Source organism: Clarias gariepinus, chromosome 21, assembly GCF_024256425.1.
Source record: "Clarias gariepinus isolate MV-2021 ecotype Netherlands chromosome 21, CGAR_prim_01v2, whole genome shotgun sequence".
In the NCBI taxonomy this organism is placed as follows: domain Eukaryota; kingdom Metazoa; phylum Chordata; class Actinopteri; order Siluriformes; family Clariidae; genus Clarias; species Clarias gariepinus.
In genome coordinates, this window is record NC_071120.1 from 10043983 (window position 1) to 10067358 (window position 23376).

The window sequence follows — 23376 nt, forward strand, 5'->3', positions numbered from 1 at the left end:
GGAAAACCTGATCTCACTGAAGTTGTTTTTACAGTTATATTTTTTTCTTTCCCCCTCATTTTTGTCAACCATTTAACTAGCTAACTAACTGTCCGTATGTCAGTAACTGTAGGTTTCCAAGCAACTTAAACCCTGGGACTGGGAAGCAACCAGGAACTTTTACTTTCCCTGGGAGCGACCAAATAACGTTCTAAACCTTTTGACGAGTAAGTGTACAAAACTCTCAGACATTTGATTGGACACGGTGGGACCAATTGAATGCAAACATATGATTGAAGCAAAATTTGCTTATCAGTCAGTGTAATTAATGAATGAAATGTAAACTTGTTACACAGGTTAATTCATACAGCTTAAGGGTTGTAAAACTACCAAGCCCCTTTACGGACATAGGAGGGGAAAAAATGTAAGAAAAAAACACATTTTTTTTTTTTTTTTTTTGCCAGCAAATATTGGTATGTAAGGTTAAGAAATCCTACCTCGTGTGCTATGATTGGCTACAAAATTTTGATCTTGTCTATTAATAGGTAAAAACCTAGAGCAGAAGGTGGGACTTTAAATAGTTTTTAGGCTCAATCCCGGAAGTATGTGAATCACTCTGGGTTTTGCGAGATCTTGCAAAAAGAAGGATCTTTTTTCTGTCCTATGTTTTTTTAATGAGATTTTTTGCTCTTCTATGTATTTTTTTCTTTCATATCTCTTTAGGGGCTCCGTATTAAGCTAATTAAATTAAATTTAAGTTGATTTAAATTAAAATGCAAAATTAAACTACCAGTGACAGACCGATACATTTTTATTTGTAATATTGTATTATATTGTGTCCCACATGCAAAGTGTTGAGGAAACGCAGCATTGAGAACAAGCTATTACTTTTTTTTTTCAGTTAAGGTTATTAAGCAATTAAGTTCGCAAGCTAAAAGCAAGTAATAAATACCTTTTAAGTGCTACACAGATAGTTGTTTACCTAGTTTACTAAATATATAGTATCAGCCTATATCTAATCAGTTAGAAACCTTGCTAACTGGATTATCAGTTGCTGTGTATATGGTGAAACTTATGTAGTTAAGTAATTTAAATATAAAAATAGTACTGGTCAGTGATGTTTGTATTAATTTGCCCAAAATTAGACACATAAAAACAAGTATAAGATTTAAACTTCTTTTTTTTTTTTTTTTAGTCCAGCAATAATCCACTTTGGGGGGAAAAAATGCCACCATCTTGACTTGTAGGGTTACACAAAGTAACGGGCAGCTTTGAAAAGCCACATTATTTCAGCCATTTTAAATTAAACTTAAACAAATACAATGCTTATTGAGTCTTTTATAGCTATTTTGTAACTTTAAATGATATTCGATAGTTGTGGCAGTCTTAGGGAACGCTCTGCAGTGGCAATATTGTAGCTTTGACAATCATGTAGCTTTGGATTATTCACTCTTTACAGCTCCAGTACTATAAAACTGAGCAGGCAGGTGTCATCTGTATATTTGTTCTGGCGTAGTTTACAACATTCATATTTCTCAGGCAAAGCAGTTTCACAAGAACCCCCCTTATTTATGCGTACCTAAAAGGGATTGAAGTAAAAATCAATCTCGCACAACTCAGTGGCGATTTAAAATAAATTTCAACTTTCCGTTATTTCTACCATAAAGTTTAATTAAACCTATTGATTAAAGCCATTTCCAGGATTTTGACATTGAAAACGTCATAAACATTATAGCTGCTATAATGTAACCCGTTAGTGGAAGTTTCACAACATGAAATGTAATGTAAAAATAAGAACAAATGGAAACGGAATGTTCTTATTTTTGCCCCTGTATAACATCACAGTGGGTTTAAAATGAAGCAGTCAAGATAACCTTTAAAAGGTTCAGACTATCATAACTATAAATATTAGGATTATTTTAATACTTGCATACAAAAAGTATTTCACATTTAGAGTCTGGAACCTACAGTATGGGCCCGGGGATCGTATTTCTTCTCAAGTTGTTTTGTCAGACCTTTACTGCAGTCGTATTCATTTGCTGCTTCTTTCTGGGTCTCTCTGCCCTCAGTTTTGTCTTCAGTAAGTGAAGGACATGCTCTACTGGGTTGAGGTCAGGTTGCTTTTGTGGTATGTTTTGTGTCATTGTCCATCTGTACTGCGAAGAGGTTTCCTTTCAATTGTGCAGCACTTGCCTCTATCTGATCAGAAAGTGGGGCTCTATACACTTCTGAATTTATCTTACTACTTACATTAGCAGTCAGGTCATCAATTATCATTGATGAATATGATTAAAATTTAAAAACATCCAAAACAGGACATGGTATTGATATGTCTTTGGACTGCATATTGACTGCTGAACTAGAAAAATGCAAATTGAAAACTTTAAATCCATTTAGGGACTAAAATGGTTTTAATACCTATCCTGTTAATGCTCCGTTGTTAAAGCTCGAATTCGACATCTCGACTGCTTCATTTTACATCCATTGTGGTGGTTTTCAAAGGCGAAAAATTCAAACAGTAAATTGTATCTTTAATTACTAACACGAATAGATAATACAGTACATACACTAATAGAATACACCCAGGTATAATAAAAACTGGCTATGCTTCATAGACACAACTTTAAGAACCACTATAAACCTAAAATAGGTAGGACTGTAAAATCACAATGGTGCAAGTGAAATAAAACCCTGTAATTTATTGTATACGTATATGATTATTGATTCTTGGTTCAACCTGTTTAGAACAGACCACAAAGCCATAGTACCAATTTACAAGTTTTGCCGGCTTAAACGCTGTTCGATTCACACTGTACTCAAATGATCGTGCGTCGTGCAATCAGTAAATCTGAAGGAAAATGAAGGAACGATTGAATTTTTAAAAAAAGCACTTACAGATTAAACATTGAAGGCAATACAAGAAGTGCTGAGGATACACACCTGTGCTGAAATGCTGAAACCTTCTATATTAGATAGCTGATGTTCGCTTGCTAGTGCGCTTCGGTGGGGTTGTCTGTAAGCGCTATCTCTACAATTTTTTTTCCTAATCAAGACAATCACTTCTGGATGTAACCTGAAAGCATCCATCTCAGGGATTTCACCTTTTGTTATTTTCAATAGACGAAGACTCCTATTTTACAAAGAAAATGTAAATTTTCGAGTAAAAAAAAAAAAAAAAAGTAATTTTTAGGATTTCTGAAATAATACCTGAAATAAGACCTACCCAGACAAGGCTTTGGCATGTGTGTGTGTGTGTGTGTGTGTGCGTGCGCAAATTGCTGACAGGTTAAATGCTCAAAATTATTAGGCCCTACTTGTGAAAAGGTCCAGAGGCCTAAAAATATTGTTAAAAGTGCTGGAAGCATTTCATACAGAGAAAAGAGATGTTGAAACAAATATAATACTGTAATTTATTATTATCATTATTATTATTATTATTATTATTATGATTTTCTTATGATCTCTATGTAATTTAGTTTATTTATAGAGTGTATTATGCTCAATAAGCTGCAGCGACAAAGGTTTTTATTTTATTTTATTGTATGGTTTAGACTGTATCGATAGTGGTCACAATGTAAGCGAAGGGTTTAACACTGTTATAGGTAACTGGAGCAATAACTGGACACTGACTTTCTCTCCCGTTTGCATTGGAAGGTTATTTTTTATTTTGTTATTTTCCTGATTTTGCTATTATACGAAACCCCAGCCCGTCGTTCAGTATCCTTTTATACTGTTTCATGGCTTTGGAGTGTAAAGAAAAAAGAAAGAAGAAAAACACTGCTGAATTTGCATCCTCTTATGACATCACATGATACTGTCAGGGTTGGGGGTGGGGTGAATTGGGGCGGGTTGTTTTTCGTTGTGAATGTTATATAGTAAGACTGAATACATGTTACCCTGTCAGTCTGCTGTCTCACAAAAACATACTTTTTGTCCCTTTTTTTTTCATATGAAATGAAGAACCATGCAGGCACTTAAATAGTTTTATGAAGGACATGGTATTAAAATTTAAATGTAATGCACAATAAGAAACATACAGAAGTCAAAGCGTATTTTATCTAATCTGGCTGTCAGAATATTCAATATAGCCATATTTCTAATGAGGTCAATACAATTCTTTTTTAAACAAGGCCCAAATACTTCTGTCCCTGTTTCTGCACTTAAATATGAGACTCCTATTATACTAACCTTAATGATTCTAGCTATTTATACCACAACACTGGTAAATTCTTGATTCTGAGTGCTTAGCAGGTGTTGATTAATTTCCCTGTAACAGCAGCTATGATAGTAGTCCAGTAGTAATAATGATCATAGCAGCACGCTACTTTTAGGTAGCGTTTATGGAAGAAATATCCGGTTTTAGTGCTCTCTCTAGGTCAAGGTGAATGAAATGTTCAATCGTCATTTAATTGGATTAAAAGCAATAACACTACATTGTGCATAACTCTACTAGCTATGTCTTTGATCCTGACATTAGTATGTTTTTATAAGTGACCTTCACATGAAGGCTTTGCGACAGATATACATCGAGTTTAAATAACGCATTCTTGAATAACAATCGATCATTTAATAAAATAAACAGTCCTTCGACACGGACATTCTGGAGTCTGTTTTGGCAGTAATCAAAGCCAATAGTGTATTTTCATTTGAATTTATTTCATTTCTTTCTTGTAATTACCTTTTAATGTGATTTTTTTATTTTGCTCACAAATACTTAAAATGTTGTTCAACCACGCACATTTTCGCAATCTTTCTTCCTTCCTTACACACTACAAATGTCCAACATGAATAAATACCATGTACATGATTGTTTACCTCTAGAAGTGTAAAAACCTGTTTTTCTCAATTAATCAGATATTCATGTATAAATTAGAACGTCCTGCTCATTGGATTGAACTGAAAAGGAATGCTTTTTTTTTCTTTTTTTTTTTTTGAGGTGCCATAGCTGGGGTTCAGTGAAGCTAAATGGCACTTAAGGAGTAAAACTAGGGATTTACTTGTGATGACACAATGCTGCAGAAAGACAGAACAGGCGAGAGCAGGAAGAACAGGGTAACTTGCCAAGTGTGCATTTGTGTGTGTGTGTGTTCTGTGTGCATAAAATTTCAAAATGAGAAGCATGAGTGCACTTGAGTGCAAAATGACTGACTGTGTGATTGTGTGTGTTTTATGGGGTTTAACCACAGCGAGTGTGTGTACATTTAGTCAAGCTCTTGATTTGTCTCCTGCGAGTTGTATATAGCCGGCAAAAAAAAAGCTTTTGTTAAATGATATTTTATCGCTTTTGTAGACTTTTCTTTTGTGGGGGAAAAGAATTAAAGACGATTTTATGAACACAACCCTCTGACTCATTGTTATTTATTTATTATATTATTTATTATTATAAACCAAAATAAATTGCATATTTTTTTTATTTGGCATAAAATTGGTCATGTGACATATGTTTCTGTCACTTGTGACATATGACCGTACTCACTTGTGATTTACTGTATAATCACACCATTAACGATATTGTTGGCCACTTTAATAACCCGATCAGCCAATGGTCATGCAGCCACATCCAGTTAATGAATCCAGAAAAAGCATCAGGAACTCATTATCAGAATATCATCATTTTATGGTTGGTCTTACTGTATATCCAGTAGGTTTTAACAGAAAACTAATATTATAAACCAAATGTTTAAGAAAATCCAGACCTTGTAAAATATTTCTACAAAAAATTCTTACAGAAATTACTAACATTCTTCATGCTTTCCCACGGGTAATGAAGGTCAACCTGTGCTGACCTGCACTTCAGAAACAAGCTCATGAAGATGGCTGCTCTTCCGCAAATCTGATGAGGCAAACACACATACACACAAACATGTTAGGCATGAATAAATGAAAGACACTGTATGAGATCCTGTGCGCCGATTTATAATGAATAATTTGCTTTGATTCAGCGTGCTTCTTGAAATGTATAAAAAGCACGTATGAACCACTGAACAACTACGGCGGCGTTTTTTTTTTTTTTGTTGTTGGTTTGTTTTTTTCCCTCCCCCGCACTTCTGAACAAGAGTGCTCTCTCTTAAGACGAGAACGTCGACTCGTCTCGTCGTTGAGAGAATGATTAATATCTAATCAAAGTGAGCGCACAAAGGGCTATTAAATATGTAATCAAAGACAGCTTTCAACATGCCAAACATAGGAAGCCCCGCCTCCACATCGCTCGCTTTTGTTGTCAGGCTGATTCAATGATTTTCAGCTCATTAAGCCCTTCTTTAAGGTGTTGTTGTTGTTGTTGTTGTTGTTGTTGTTGTTGTTATTGTTGTTTTCTCACCTTCTGGCATAACAAATCAAACTTTTTTATTTCATGGTTTTTATTTAAGACATACCATATGAGCGTTACTGAGGAAATAGCGAGAATGAGAGCTCACCTGTAAGGCCAAGTTTCTCGCAGCACAAGTTGCACGTATGTTTGAGGACAAAGTTTTGGACTGGATCGTCATCCCAAGTGGTTGAGCCAAACACCAAGTCTCTGGATGAGCTACCAAAAAACAAAAGATCATACTTATCCATCTTACTGTAAACACAAAGAAATCAGGTGCTTTATGTAGATTACATCTGGGTGGTCCAGATAAGAAAGGAATAAAATCCTTGGCAGGCTACAATCAGGTAACTTGATGGAAGGCGAACTTATGCTTCCACCATGGACTGGATAGGAAAAAGTTATACCTCTCGTCCTGCCAAAGCAATTTACTAACATTTACCTAAGAAGGACATTTCCCTTTCAAACCACCAGAGGGAGCCATCACTTTTACCACTTCCTGCATTGATATATACAGGTATATAGCTGTGGCAAAAAATTTTGAGAAAGACAATATTAATTTTCACAAATCTGTTTCATCAGATCACCCAAGTGTTCTTGGATGGATAAGAGAAGTTGCACTCGGACAATTTTTCGGACCATTCTTTGTGTTCTTAGGCAAAATTGTGAGTGAACCCACTCCTTTGGCTCCGATTTTACACCAGAATTAAAATTAATCCATCCAATTTTGTTAATTTTAAATGTACTACCCTTATTAAAATGCTAATTATTGTAGTAAAATAGATTGTAGTAAAATTGCTTATTATATTTAGTAAAATAGGTTAAATTCTAAAAGTTGAATGGACGTGTCTTAGGTACAATAAACCATAAACTAAAGGCCATTTATGAGCAAACACAAAGCTCAAGGACAACGTAGAGCCTATAGATGATTTTGTAAAAGTGCTTTAAAATAAGCTATTGAATTATGTTGAACAAATTCGTTCATATGTTGAAAAAAAAATCAGCTGAGAAAATCTGTAAAGCTTAAAGAGTAAAACATGCACTAAATATTACACTTAAATTTAAGTTAATGCAGTTTAACTCTTATCTGTGTTCCTGAATTTTAAGACACACTGTAATTTTTGTTTAACGTTTAAAGAATACTAATATGGGTAACTTTATTACATGTTCTACTTAACAACCTTTTATCAGCTGCTCTGATCACAGACGGTTCTGTCAGCTCCACCCCCACACCTTAGAAAAGTAACAGCATTAATGCAACTTTCATCCATAATATCAATTGACAGAAATTGTGCATTTGGCGAAGTGAATATAAAGACAATATAAAACAATGTATAGACCTTGTAAGTCAAGTACCAGGAGCTCTTTGCCTGTATACTCATAAGTCCAGTGTGAGAAAGCCAACACTGTCTCCTCCAGGCCACAAGAGGGCATGATTTCTTCACCAGTGTTATTATTGTACTTCCTGAAGTCACCATTCATGCTTTTCTCTATGGTAAGCCACTGGCCTTTAGCCTGCCACCAAAGCAGGCACACATCCAGAAATCTAAGTGAGAGAGAGAGAGAGAGAGAGAGAGAGAGAGAGAGAGATCATCCATAAAATACCAAAGACATTTTTTTTTTTCAGGTCTGATAATCTATGTAGAAGAGTCTGGAGCACATTGTTATTATGTAGGTTTGACTAACCTAGGGGAATGTGGCATAGAGCTGGGCTTGACTTGATTGAAGACCTGCATGAGCTTTTGGGCTGCTCTCTGCTGTTGGATGTCCTATGGAGTTTTACAGTGCACGGCAATAGAATAGAATAGAATAGAATAGAATAGAATAGAATAGGACGGGACAGGACAGGACAGGACGAAATAACATAGGATAGGATAGGATGAAATGGAATGCAATAGGATGGTAGGAAATAGCATGGAATAGGATGAGACGAATAGAAGAGAACAGAATATAATGCATTGTTACAATATAGAATGGAATCCATTTCAGTAAGTCCCCCACATACAAACACAATTTGAGTTACGAACTTTTGAAGATACAATCAAGTGTTTGTGCGTGTTCACTTGCAAAAGTTAGATATTAGTTTAATAATATTTAATATTAGAATACAACATAAAAAAAAACATTATGACATAATTGAACAAAATATTAGAAATTAATAATAAATAAATGAGAAATTCCCTCATACTATTAACAACCTTTTCTTAAAGTGTTTTAAATTAACATTAAGGATAACAAAAAGGCTGAATGATAATGAATGAGCCGGACGATATATAAATAATATAAATTGTGATGTGATATAAATGGCTGTGGTTATTACCCTTAAGCAGAGATGAAGAGTAGTGTTGGTGGGAAACTCTGCCTGCCTCGTGTCCACCACCTCCTCACGGAAGGATTTAACTACGTACACACAGCCAGGCCTGAGCACATCTTCCTCAGCCCAAGTGCACAGCACCCACTGAGCCCGGCGCAACCCGCCATCCAGCACTCCCTGCTCCGTCACGGGCTGCAGCACAGCCGCGCGACCTCTCTGACACCACGAGGAGGAGCTGGAGAGCATGGAGTCTGGCTCTGACTCCTCCAGATTGTAAACGTACACCTCCTCTCCTCCTAGACAGACAAGGAAAACATCTGAGTGCACTAAGAAGACATTTTTTTTACGTGAAAAAATATCTGACCAATTAACTTTAAAAATAAAGCAGTGCTATACTCTACAATAAAGTAAAATAACAGATCAGTCCATTTTCTCGAGCAAACAGTATCGTGTAACCCACCCAACAGGGACACCGGTGTGAATGGTATCGTGTGTGCTAATCGCATCAGGTTGTTCCTCTCCATAGCTGCAAAATCAAATCAAACAAAAGTCAGTCTATATCACGTACAAAGTCCATGAGAGCCACAGAGAGCCTCCTTTAACTGACAGTCAGGCATGAAACAATAAACAGAGTGTAAACCAAGCCTGACGTGCCTGAGTAATGTGGGTCCAAATCTTCAGTTGACTTAAACACGGAAGGTCGACCTGAAGACACAGAGGAGGTGACGTTCAAACTCTAGGATTACTAAAATGAAATGTTCTAAAGTATGGCATAAAAAAGATTGTGAAAACTTACGCTCAACTGCTGCCCAGCTCTGTACTCTGCACAATACACATGAAAAATGATTCAAATGTAATTAGACTAAGAAGTTAGGTCAGATTGAAAATTTGATATTATTATAATTTTTCCTTGCAACTTACGAGGAACGACGACTGACGGAGCGTGCCCAACTACTCCAAACCGATTGACTGGGGCTTCTTGTATTCTGGTGGAGATAGAATCAATTCTTAAATGTCAGAAAAATGTCCCTGCAATTCCTAATGAGTACGATTTTTTGCTCTGATATTCAGCAAATGACAGATATCTACATCTAACTATTTTTATGTTTTACAAATCATTGTTCATGTCCAGTACAAGTATTGCACGATAAAATTATAACTCATGCTTTAAAATCTCACCTGACCCAAAGCACCTGATTTCTGTAAGAAATCCACGTGATCAAAGTCTGCAAAATGACAACAGTGGCATGTCAAATACCATGACAGTCAGTCATAGTGTTATTACCACCCACCTAATATTGAGTAGGTCCACCAAAACAGTGATGTACTGTCTGTTCTGACACCTTTCTATCAGAACCAGCATTAAGCTTTACCTCGATTTGAGCTACAGTAGCACTTCTATTGGATTGGACTACACGGGCCAGCCTTCACTCTCCATGTGCCACACATGGCCACCCATGACCCTGTTGCCTATTTACTGGTTTCCTTCTATGGATCACTTTTGCTATGTCCTGACCACTGCAGCCTGGTGCATCCCATAAGAGCAGCAGTTTTAGAGTTGCTCTTACACTCAGTCCTCTACACATCACAATTTGGCCCTTCTCACAGTAGCTACAGCACATTTTCTGTATTTGTTAGAATGGTGGCTGCAAGTGGGTGGGATACATTAAGCAACAAGTGAGCCCTTTTTCCTGAATTTTATGTGTTTATAAAGCAGAAAAAATGGGTGTAAAGCATAACGTTTTAAGTGACTTGCCAGATTCAGATGGCTAGAGGACTGGGTCGGAGCAACTTCAAAACTGCAGATCTTACACGATGTGCCTGGTCACCAGTGGTCAGGAAATGCCAAAAAAACACTAAACTGGTGACAGGGTTATGGGTGGCCTTACTGATGCACATGGGGACCAAAGTCTGGACCGTGTAGTTTGATCCAATGGAAGAGGGGGTGTCTATCAAATTGAGAAACTGGTTGGTGAAATCAAATTGAGGAAACTCGCCGTTGTGGTGGCAAACTAGGGGACCTACTCAATATTAGGTGGGTGGTCACAATGTTGTGGCTAATCGGTGTAAATATGGTAATAAGTAACGGCCATACTGAGCTGAGACAGACTGACAGATGATCGGAATTTTCGTCCAGCTATTCCCTTCCCTTTTCGTTTGCTCCTCCGGCTCAAATCCCTTTCCAGTCTTCTCTGCACAATCGACGTGAAGAGACAGATTTTGATAGCATGAATTAAGGCAAAATAACTATATACATTTGTATGTACTTTTTATTAACTAATATATTTTAAAGCCTTTTCTTACATCAGTTGCTTCTCCTTCTTTGATTTTGACACACTTTCGGCCAAATGATCGCTTCCTTTCCAGGATTCTGTAGAGACCTGTCAATGACAAGACAAAGAAACATAAACTTACAATTGCTTCAATATTTGCTGATCAGTTTTCGATTAGCTAAACCGCTTTAGAAATTTTCCCTAATTTATATTTTCTCTGATCTCTGAACGTGCTATGAGCTGTCAAGACTTGTGAACAATCCTCACCAGTTAACATCAACCTGGACCCATGTGGTTTGGGTGCCTATGACCTATACTTTGGTATAAAGTCAAGAAACTGCTTAAATAAAGATTTTTTCAACAAAGTTGAACAATCTCAAAATCATATCAGTTTGGGAGCATATTTGGAAATACCTCTGTCTTTCTGGCCTGGATGCAGTGGTATGGGTTCTCCTGAAACACTGTGCCTTTTCTTGGGTACGGCTAAAGTCTCCACACTAGAAGAGAGCGAGCGGCTGTGCCCCAGCTTTCTCTCTGTGGTGAATGGCTGCTTCCTGCCAAAATGGCTTTGTCTGGGGATGTCTAAATCATGGTCATCACAGAATGCTGGATTCACAATGCCCAGCTCACTGTCCTTCTTGGATCTAGTGTCAATAAACACATCATCATCGTCGTAGTCATCCTCTTCCATGGACTCCTCCTGGCTGAGCACCTGCTGTGGCTCATGATCCCAAACTGTGGTAAGAGAGCTACCACATGATTGCCCAGGTGACCCATGCAGGTCTGATAACAAATTGGACAGAGATCCATGTGAGAGACGGAATCCTACAGATGAGTCTCCGCCAAGTCTCTGTCTTGGATTGCTGTGCTCTGCCTCCAAATTTCCCAACACCCACTTGAGCTTGCTGTCAAAGCAGCTGCCCGAGCTTTCTTGTGAAAGCTCTAAAGAGTTGCAAGACTTGCCATGGACTATGCCACGCCGCAAGGAGGGTGGATTGCTAAAATTGGCCTTTGGAGACGGAGGGATGTGGCTCGGGGTGACATTCCCAGGAGTGGGAGAACAAGACATAACTGTGATTCTGGGGCTTGGACAAAGATGGACAGCTTTCTGCTGCCTGTTTTCAGATGCTGAAAGAAGGTTAAGAGTGTCCACAGCAAGGGCAGACAGATCCTGCAGCTGGCCGAGGTGAGCGTCCAACGTCTGCAGGCTTTCTTGGATGAACTGCACCTTCTCAGATACCTCAGCTAAGGTACCCATCATCTCTTCTGCCCTGATAGACACAGTGCAGAAGTGGTTACTGTCATTAGCACACTTATTATCGGGTATTAAGTAGAAATTGAACATTTGGATAATGTCTGGTAATGACGGGGAAATAATTTCTTATGTCTATATGTTTAAAGTAAATTTCTAAATTGTAAAGTCGGGGCCAACGGCGTGGTGGAAATCGCACTTGTCAGCTGCGAGGCGGATCCGGTTAAGCTCACTGCAGTGCTGGCTCTTGTGCTTCTCACGGAAATATCCAGCTACACATCTTTCCTCAAAATCAAGCAGCTTCTTCAGATCATCAGGAGCCAGGAACAGTTCTGGAAGAAAGTCATATTTAATAAGTACAAGAGAGGCTAATTGCCTTAGACACTTTTTAAAGTGTATACACTTACTGTATTAAGGTCATGAATACGATGCATAAACCTAAAACTAAGTCAACCCTTAATCTCAGTACCCTCCCGCCAAACTGTCAGATTTTACTCTCCATGCGGAATCATTTACAAGCTCTACAACCCCCCAAAGCGCACACACATATACACACAATCAAACACATACACACTCACTAAGGCCAGAGCCTCTGTCCTGTGTGGATGTCCTTCTACGTTTCTGCCAGACTGTATTCACACACGCTGCCATGTGACTCAGGATGATCAAAGGAGGAGGCAGGAAAGGCTTTTTATGATAGGTCATGATGTAACGGTAGCGGTTGTACCTCCACAGCTGGTTAGATATGGTCTTCATGTGGATGTAAACATTACTATAGGGTGAAAATAACACATAAGGAGAAACCAGATATGTCTTTATATTGCAGCATTCTTATTATTTGGCTCATTTAGAACCCAAGCGACCAAATCTTAAATTTATTATCCTGTAAATTGCAGTCTTTATAAGATTACAAAAGAAAGCTGGTGCATACTTGTAGAAGGCAATAAGGAGGTTGACCATGATGATGTACTGCATGAAGAGGTAGACGGCCTGCAGCGGTGGGTTGAGGAATGAACCAGAAGGACAGTCAGGATCTTCTTCACAGGCTGTTAATGATAATAATAATAATAATAATAATAATAATAATAATAAATGTTCATGAAGTTGGAATATAGCTGTAAGATATGTATAAGGAATTGCGTTCTTGATTTGTTCATACTCATTTACATACATTTAGATAAAGCTCAATGTATCTCATAAATTGTCAGTGGGCGTGTCTTAGTTTATATAAAATAGAATATGTATAAATATAATATAGAATATATAAAAGAATAAAATATTACATAGAACATGAAAAAATGGTCTATATCTCTGTATTTAAATGTAATAGTCTTAACAGTAGGATTGTGATTCACTGCTGAGAGTATTTTGGAGAGGTTTGGGCTCCAACTGTCTCTCCTCTTCTCTCTCTCTTTCTCTCTCTCTCTCTCCTCATCTCTCTCTCTCTGTCATGGTACACATGTCGCTTCTGAGCTGCCAATGATGCAGACTCTCTCTGCCCTCTGGACCTGTCTGACTTACCCTGGTTATGGTTGGAGATCTCGTCAGATGGTTGTCCCTGTTGTCTGCTAGTGATGCGTGTGGTGACCAGTGTTGGGGGACGTTACTTTTGAAAGTAACTAATTACATTTCAAAATTACTGTCTTTAAAAAGTAATTAGTTACATTACAGCGTAAATGTAAAGTAACTAGTTCGAATACTTTTCCATTGCAGAAAATGAAAACTCCTTTGTGATTCCTCATGTATGTTGTTTTAGTCATCATCACTCAGCAAAGTTTGGCCCATAACTAATAATACTTATATAATAACAAATAATACCCCCATCTCACCTACGCGATCGTATACGTTTGATTATGATTCATCACGAGTTTTGGCGATTAGGTTTCCATATTTCCGCCATCGGTCCTCGCATAGTCAAACCGCATAGGTGAGATAGGGGTATAACAGCTGGAATAACAGAGGGGGGCGGATTACATAAATTGTCTGAATAATGGATTACATTTTTGAAAACAATAACTAAATAACTGAGGACTTAAATGATGGAAATAACTCATTAGGTTACTCATTACATCAAAAAAGTAATCTAAGTACTTTGTAACGCGTTACACTCAATGCTGGTGGTGACTGGGGACAGTTCAACTTTACCATGAAGAGAATCCTGTTCTTTGAGGACTTGTAACTGCAGTTGCTGAATAGTTTAGGACTGTAATGTTCACGAGTCTACCTAAGCCTCCAATAAAGAACTTGACTCCATATAAACTTAAAGATATCATCTGTGATATGAACTTCCAGCCGCCTAACACCTAGTATGACTGCAGATCAATTCCTGCTATCCGTTATCACCTAAATGAGGCTGGGTTGCCTGTTGAGTCGAGTTCCTTTTCTTGCACATCATTTTTAATTCATACACATTTTTCACATTTCAAACAAACTTACATAATTTATTTTTGGATTGTATAAAGCTGCTTTGCGACAATAACAATAGTTAAAAACTGTCCTTCCTTCCTTCCGTCTCAGAAATGATGTATTTATTTCTGTTACCCACGATTAATCTCTCCAGCATAGACCTCCCCAAACATCATGAAGTAGGGCTGGAAGAGCACTTGTTTCAGCAGGTCCCAGGACGGTTCCTCGTGTGGATTTAGGATGGACCACCGAGGTGTACCAAAGCTCAACAGCACAATGCCCATGATGACCACGATGTATAACATGTTCTTCAACTGTAACACCACACCCACACACAAATACACGTCATTGAAAGTCACATGACACGTCATTGAAAGTCACATGTTTCAGATGAATCTTTGGGTTGTATCAATGAAAAAACATACCATGTTGGAGATCATGGTGAGATAGGGTCCGGCTTTCTGATTAATAGCCAACAGGTCCAGCAGACGCACGAACCAAAAAATAATGTCGAGGCAGTAAATGATGCGGCCCGTTGTGTGGATGAGACCCGTGAACCAGCGCAACGCCATGCCCATGAAGAAAAGAATGATGGCGACAAAGTCGTTCATGTTCCAGTATTCGCTGAACCACATTTTCAGCTTTTTTTTGAACTGTCTAGGCTCAGACACCCACACCTGGAAAAACAAAATATGGGGGATTTTCACATAAAAGGAAAAAAATACAGCAGGTTTATAAGCAGGCGGGGCGGGGCTTATGGCAAGGTGTAATGCAATTTAAAACTTGTTTTTATATTACAGTCCATGTCAATCAGAGAAAGACTCATCATTATTCTGTGTTTTTTCTGCTCTTTTCTTCTGCTCACTGACGTCTTTACTGTGACTGAATTATGAAATGAAAAAAAAATGTCATCAAACATTGACAACCAGCTTGAAATGTAGCTAAAGTGTTCCAGCCGAGGAGATCAATGTTTCATTTTCTTGTAACTTCTCACTGCTTTTCTCACCATATAATCTGCATACCGAAGTTTAAACAGCCTCAGTTCGTCACGTTTGGAACGTACTGTAAACAATTGCATTGGGTGAATGATTAGCAACACAGCTGCTTATTTACACCCCTGAGACAGACAAATGTATGAAGAAAACATTGCCTTAGAGAAAACTGGTATAAAGATAAGAGAAGACCTTTGGTTCTAGTCAAGTTGATAAAGTCGGCCTTCAGTTTATTTTTTAACAGATTGGGACTTCGAAGAAACCGAGAACCCATTTAATTCCCACTCAGCGCTCGAGGTGTCTTTGTTTTAGTTTAAAAAAGACAGAATATGTCAACTTGTAAAATGAATATTGATTACATTAAACAAAAAACAAGAAATTGACATGACAATGACCTCGATCCCAATTTGCCCTATAACCTCAGATGGACATATCAGTCTTTCTTATTAATAATTCCATAAGCCTAATGGGTAAAGTAAGCATTTTGCTTCAGACTCACCTCCCTGATCTTGTCTATAGCTGTGGATGAGATGTAGGAAATGACCAGCCATTCCGGGACACTGGGACTCGGCTCCATCCTCACCAACACCGTGAAGGAGAAAAGTGCAAGGAACGTCAGGTAGAACATCTACCAAAAAAAAACACAAAAAACAAGGAAAAGGTGAAATAAAAGGTGCAGATCAATAGTGATTAGATCAATAGTGTAAGTAAGGATAAGAATAAAGCAGGAAAGAAAGACCAGGCAGTAGATGCATGTGTGGATGAAGAAGCAGAATATAAGGAGAAAATATAGACACACGAGTGAGGATGGACATCTAGAAGACATATAGAGACAAAGTAAGGGAAATATATCTAGAATACAATATACAGAGAACAATCTTTGATCTGACTTATCTGAGGTTAGAGGAACAAGACTTACAGTATGGACCCAGAATTTGACCACAGGTGCACTGTAAAAGTCATAGACCTTCCTGCACCAGGGTAGCCACCATGCCACAGGATTTGCCCTGTGCCTCACATGGCTCCGCCCTCTTTCCGCATCACTCTCATCCTTCAGAAAAGAGAAAAACACCATAAACCAAAAGCGTCAATCCATGTTACTAGAAAGTAATCTTTATGTGATATTGGGGTATTTTGTACAGCCTATTATTAAGACATTATGGCATCATATAGCTAATCGATAGATGTATGAAAGCATCAAGGGAGCAATACTGAGTAACTGATGCAAAACAATGATGAGATGTTGTTGCTCTCACTGCTTGCATCACGTCTTCTGGTTCTCCTAAGCTGCCAGCATCCCTCCCAAAATGCAGAGCCTCGTGACTCTGCGGCACGTGGGACATCTCAGCCTCGCTCTTAAACTCCAAGAGCTGGATACCCACAGGGAGCAGGATACTAACAATGATCTTGGTTAAAAGAAACAAAATAAGGGTGATTAATAAATGATGCAAACAAAAAAATTTACATATAAATAGCATATAGTGATCTTCACTTGAACTGAAATTAAGGATTTGGAATTTACATCTACAATCTAAGAAAACATGTCATTCATCAACCTTAATTTTTGTGGAAAAACAACTGAAAAATAATAGATATATTCCATTCACAATTTGAGTCCTGGAATATGGCTGTGTCGTCAGAGCATAAAACCTCCATAGATGTGATACCCTGGTCATTCAGTACATACAGGTCATGAGCTGACTTTATTTTATTGCCACAAAGCGTTGCTGAGTCTAGACCTGAGCAACTGAAGCAACCCCAGATCATAACACTTCCTCCAGAGGCTTGTACAGTAGGCACTAGGCATGATGGTGCAATCTCTTCACGTGCTTGCCTTTTTACCCTGATGAACCCATCAATCTGGTATAGGGTCAATCTGGACTCATCAGATCACATGCCTTTTTCCATCACTCCAAAACCTGATTTTTATGCTCCCTAACAATTTAAAGTGGGTTTTTTTGTGATGAGTCTTTCTTACAAGTGGTTTTCTAAAGGACACACAGGTGTTCAGCCCAAATCTATTAGTTCTCATCAAATTGAGTGTGTTTGGAAATGCTCTTACTTTCAATATAAAATATACAGGGGTTGGACAATGAAACTAAAATGCCTGGTTTTAGACCACAATAATTCCATACTATGGTGTAGGGCCTTCTTTTGTGGCCAATACAGCATCAATTCATCTTGGGAATGACAGATACAAGTCCTGCACAGTGGTCAGAGGGATTTTGAGCCATTCTTCTTGCAGAATAGTGGCCAGGTCACTACGAAAAGAAAAACGTTTTCTGACTCGCTCCACTAAAACACCACAAAGTGGCTCAATAATATTTGGATCTGGTGACTCCCATGCAGGCAATGGGAGATGTTCAGATTCATTTTCCTGTTCATTAAACCACTCTGTCACCAGTCGTGCTGTATGTATTGGTGTATTATTATCCTGATACATGGCACTGCCTTCAGAATACAATGTTTGAACCATTGGGTGCACATGGTCCTTCAGAGTGGTTCAGCAGTCCTTGGCAGTGACACGCCCATCTAGCACAAGTATTGGGCCTAGGGAATGCCATAATATTGCAGTCTAAACCATGCTTCACTCTGGGCATGCAACAGTCTGGGTGGTACTGTATGCTTCTTTCAGGCTTCTCCACACCATAACTCTACCGTAAGTGGAAAAGACACTGAAGGTAGACTCATTAGAGATCAATGCATGTTTCACAATGTCCACAGCCCAAAATTTTCACTGCTGGCACCATTGAAACCAACATTTGGCATTGGCACATGGAACCAAAGGTTTGGCCATAGCAGCCCAGCCATGTACATTGACTCTGTGGAGCTCCCGACGAACAGTTTTGGTGAAAACAGGAGCGTTTAATTCAGCAGGGAGTTGTGCATGTGGTTTTATGTTTTTTAGATACAGTACAATCCGGGTTAGCACCCAGACATCAATTTCAAACAGTTTGTTCTTGCATCCACAGTTACTCCTATTGGATGTGGTTCGTCCTTCTCCTTGGTGGTATACTGATATTACCCTTGATACCGTGTCTCTTGATACATTACAAAGACTTGCTGTCTTGGTCACAGATGTCCCATCGAGATGCGCACCAACAATTTGTCCTCTTTTAAACTCTGATATATCACCCATAATATTGTGTGCATTGCAATATTTTAAGCAAAACTATACTATTACTCTGATAATTAAACCTTCAGTCTCTGCTCTTACTGTTGGAATGTGCAATAAATGAAGACTGGCCACCAGGCTGGTTAAATTTACCCATGAAACCTTCAACACTAAATTGGCCAGTGTTTTAGTTTTATTGTTCAACCCCTGTAGATCTGATTTTTACTCTTGATTTTTTTACCATGCAACTTCACTAAGTATTTAATAGATCTCCATTTAGAATTCTTTTTTCTAATCACATTTCTAACAAAAGTCCCACCAGCTTTTAAAAAATGTTTCAAAAGGTTCTTAACCCAGTTCCAACAATTTCAAATCTTCTTAGCTGTTTTCTTTGCCTGATTGCCCAATAATTTGACCTTTTTGAAATGGTTAGGTTTTTATTTGGGGACAGGCAGTGTATACCATATGTCTCTGGACTGTAGGAGGAAACCAGAAATACCCCAAGCAAACCAACAAACACAATGATACCATGCAAAATCCACACACACACACACTGAAATTGAGATTCAAACCTCTAACACTCTAGATTAACAGAGTGTGTCCAGGACATAAAAGATTGGATGGCCAATAACTTTCTTTTACTAAATTCAGATAAGACAGAGATATTGCTCATCGGCCCAAAAACCAGCACACAACAGCTTTCACAATTCAGCCTGCGTTTGGAAGGATGTACTGTTACTACCAGCTCAACAGTAAAAGACCTGGGCGTGATATTAGACAGTAACTTGTCTTTTGAAAATCATATTTCCAATATCACAAAAACAGCCTTTTTCCATCTTAGAAATATTGCCAAACTTAGGAGTATCCTATCCGTATCTGATGAAGAAAAGCTAGTTCATGCATTCATGACCCCCAGACTGGACTATTGTAATGCATTACTAGATGGTTGTCCTGCATCCTCAATAAACAAGCTACAGTTAGCCCAAAATGCAGCCGCCAGGGTTCTCACTAGATCCAGAAAATATGATCATATAACACCTATATTATCATGAACACCTATATTACCCTGCACTGGCTACCTGTTCAATTTAGAATTAATTACAAAATAGTATTACTTACATACAAGGCTTTAAATGGTTTAGCTCCCACATCCCTAACCAGTCTTCTGATACGCTATAATCCACCACGTCCTGTAAGATCACAAAACTCCGGACTTCTGGTAATTCCCAGAATTTTAAAATCTACAAAAGGGGGCAGGGCATTTTCATATTTGGCTCCAAAGCTTTGGAATAGCCTTCCAGACAGTGTTCGGGGAGCAGACACGGTTTCCCAATTCAAAAGTAGACTCAAGTCGCATCTCTTTAATCTGGCATACGCGTAACTCATCCCATAACCTCATACTCCAGTACACCTATCCTGAATGGCAACTACGCTAATTCTCTCCATCTTTTCTGTATTTTTCTACCCATCCCGAGGTATCTGGAGATTGTGCCAGCTTTAGTAGACAAAGGCCAACCCTGCGAGGTTTCTAAGGCATCTTGAGAAGGACCTGCTCCAGCTAGATTCTGCTTTATGATGGGTGGAGCTACCATCCTGCTCCTGTGCTTCCAGTGATCCAGACCCCATCTGCCCTCTGCACCTACTGCTGAACTGAATCTACACAACTTCTGATATATTGAACTTTCACCTGCACAACACACTTGATGTTATTTCTATCTGTTATCACCCAGATGAGGATGGGTTCCCTGTTGAGTCTGGTTCCTCTCAAGGTTTCTTCCTATTGCCATCTCAGGGAGTTTTTCCTTGCCACTGTCGCCGTCACCCTTGGCTTGCTCATCAGAGACATTTCATTCATCATTCATTCATTTAATTATTATCTAGACACATTTTTCTCACACATACACACTTCCAAATATTTTCTTTTCTTTTCTTTTCTAGAAAAAAAAAAATCTTTAATTTTTTTTTTTTTTGTGAAGCTGCTTTGAGACAATGTCCATTGTTAAAAGCGCTATATAAATAAAATTGAATTGAATTGAATTGAATTGACAGCAGTATTGTAGGTAACAGTACTGGTGAAAAAGTTCACCATAAAAAACATTGTATTCTTCAGACAAGAACCCATTCAACCATCAAGTCAATAGTCAATACCTTTAACCAGGAGTTCTTCCTCATGTTCAAACGGCCCATCCACAGGTCGGTGAGAAGCATCTGGGTGCATGAGTGGGTCACAAGGGGTCTGTGGCCTGATGCCACTGCCATTTGCAAACAAGTAAAGTTGCTCCAATCTGTCATCTCCCATGTCAGCAGCTTCATGGCCATGCGTTCATTCTCCTTAAAGGCCTTGTCCAGAAGATCCACAGCAAGCTGGCCGAACTCTCTTGAAGAAAAGACACACAGACATGCAGTTTTACTACTGCGCTTCAAAGTTAAAATTGCATTATTTTTTAAAGTGGTATAACATCACTGAGACTGACAAAGAATATTTCCTCAGTTCATCAGCAATGCTGGCATGCATGCTGCTTTCCTTGGCTTCACTGGCCATGGCCTGGTACAGCCTGCATGCCACCACTGCTCTGGCCAGGGCCTGCATTCCATGCTGCCACAGGAAGAGTGCCATTTGCTGCCTCCGCTTCAATACTGCCCATACAAACAGGTCATTGAAACTGTAAACAAATGGTGATGTGTTGCCCTGCTCTTCCTCCGCTGCCTCTACTTCATTAGGCTCAGATTCTGATTTCGTCTAGAGCAAAAAAACAAAAAAGAATATTAATATAAAAATTTATACAGCATGTTTGCCTGCTCAAAAGATGCCACAGAAGGTCATTGCTGAAAGAGCTAGCTCTCTGCACAGTGCTGTATCAAAGTGTGTTTAGAAAAAGGAAGGAAATGTGTTTCAGGAAAAGGGGCACAACCAATGGGGATAACTGCAGCCTTAAGAGGATTGTCAAGCAAAGTCAATTCAAGAACTTTGGAGAGCTTCACAAGAAGTGGAGTGAGGCTGGAGTCTTTCCTGGGATAGGAAAAAAGGAAAAAGTACTCTTTTCACTCACTCACTCACTCACTCACTCACTCACTCATCTTCTATACCGCTTTATCCTGTATTCAGGGTCGTGGGGACCTGGAGCCTATCCAAGGAGGCTTAGGGCACGAGGCAGGGTACACCCTGGACAGGGTGCCAATCCACACTGCGGGCAATTTGTGAACGCCAATTAACCTAACCTACATGTTGGACTGAGGGAGGAAACCGAAGTACCCGGAGGAAACCCACCAAGCACGGGCGAGAACATGCAAACTCCATGCACACAGAGACGGGAATCGAGCCTGGCCGTGAATCGAACCCGAACCCTGGAGGTGGAAGGTGACAGTGTCCTCTTTTCAGATGAAAGTAAATTTTACATTTCATTTGAAAATCAAGATCCCAGAATATGGAGGATGACTGAAGAGGCACAAAATTCAAGTTCCACAATCTGTGATGATTTGGGGTGTCATCTGCTGTAGTGAGGGTACAAAGTCAATTCAGCCATCTGCTAGAAATATTTCATGGTTTGGTGAGTATTTTATGGTTTGATGTCTTTATAAACTTTATGGAGATGCCGATTTCCTTTTCCACAAGGACTTAGCACCTGCTTACAGTGCCATAACTACTACTAACCGGTTTGCTGACCATGTATTACTATGCTTGATTGGCTTGATTGGCCAGCCAGCTCATCTGATCTTAAGCCTATAGAGAATTTTATCAAGAGGAAGATGAGAAATACAGATATACAGTACAGATATAGAATAGAAATATAACAATACAGATAAGCTGAACGCTATGTGCATAAATGAACAAACTCTTCAAAAGTTAATTTAGGTGTGCTGGGAGCTGAGAAAGCATGAAAATGAGCAGAGGACCAGGACTGAGAACCACTGTGATATATTGAACCGATAAATTAATTAAATAAAAATAAAAGTCATAAAATTAACAAAAACAAATACCAACAATGATTTGTTTATTATGCATATGATTTACATTTTATTATTACATTATTATATATTATTTACAGTATATTATTATTTGACTAACCTTGCGTTTGTAAGGATCTGCAGTTCTATGGAACTGAGGTTGTGGTTGACTTGTCCTAGGTTGCTCTGTGCAAGTCCTTCTGGATGCTGAGCGCTCCTCACTGACTTCCTAGCCAATATGACATCTCAATTAACAGTTACATTAGAACTATGGCATGTTATTAATGATAATGTTTATGACCCTGATATTTATGATATGTGGAAAATCTGGACACGTGGTAATTAGAAAAATCATTATGCAGTTAAAATGGCAAACAATACTTTTCGCAAATATTACTTTTTATCTATCAAGTTGATGTATGTATGTAACTTATTTAAAAGCAACTAAGAATAAATCTATAGTTATTACTGCAGACCACAGTAGAGTTAAGTCATAAATTCTGCTTGTATCCTTTTCCATTTGGGGTGTATTTAGTCCAAAAGTTATAACTATATAAGTTCAGGAAAAGTTGCCTGTATTTATGGTTGAGTTACACTACTGATTGCTTTCTGGGCTTTCATGATTATGCAAATTATTTACAGTAGATCTAGTACCAACAAAATCAGATCTTAGACCTATCTCAGAATAGGCAAACCTACTTCATGTGCATAACTCTTGCCTAAAATCATAGTAGCACTATGTATCTTGCCTAAAATCATAGTAGCACATAGTAGCACTACAATCATAGCTAGC

The 23376-nt window shown here is 38.5% G+C and overlaps 1 protein-coding gene across 4 annotated transcripts in view; it reads right to left on the bottom strand.

The window, feature by feature from the left end:
- Positions 1-5372: 5372 nt before the first annotated feature.
- Positions 5373-23376, bottom strand: part of trpm6 (transient receptor potential cation channel, subfamily M, member 6) — a 30127-nt gene continuing 12123 nt past the window's right edge. For 2 of the 4 annotated variants that reach the window (XM_053480859.1, XM_053480858.1), the window contains exons 16-40: positions 22705-22812; positions 21113-21378; positions 20787-21015; positions 16780-16929; positions 16443-16574; positions 16023-16151; positions 14957-15208; positions 14671-14845; positions 13057-13171; positions 12704-12897; positions 12325-12457; positions 11288-12144; positions 10905-10981; positions 10696-10792; positions 9780-9826; positions 9522-9586; positions 9397-9422; positions 9255-9305; positions 9061-9126; positions 8607-8896; positions 7973-8055; positions 7627-7832; positions 7468-7519; positions 6396-6505; positions 5373-5812 (exon numbers count right to left, since the gene is read on the bottom strand). In XM_053480859.1, coding sequence (XP_053336834.1) covers positions 5751-5812; positions 6396-6505; positions 7468-7519; positions 7627-7832; positions 7973-8055; positions 8607-8896; positions 9061-9126; positions 9255-9305; positions 9397-9422; positions 9522-9586; positions 9780-9826; positions 10696-10792; positions 10905-10981; positions 11288-12144; positions 12325-12457; positions 12704-12897; positions 13057-13171; positions 14671-14845; positions 14957-15208; positions 16023-16151; positions 16443-16574; positions 16780-16929; positions 20787-21015; positions 21113-21378; positions 22705-22812 — 3972 coding nt within the window. In that variant the 3' untranslated portion in view covers positions 5373-5750. Of the gene's footprint in view, positions 5813-6395; positions 6506-7467; positions 7520-7626; positions 7833-7972; positions 8056-8606; positions 8897-9060; positions 9127-9254; positions 9306-9396; positions 9423-9521; positions 9587-9779; positions 9827-10695; positions 10793-10904; positions 10982-11287; positions 12145-12324; positions 12458-12703; positions 12898-13056; positions 13172-14666; positions 14846-14956; positions 15209-16022; positions 16152-16442; positions 16575-16779; positions 16930-20786; positions 21016-21112; positions 21379-22704; positions 22813-23376 lie in introns of those variants that run through there. The other 2 variants (XM_053480860.1, XM_053480861.1) reach the window with 2 other exon arrangements.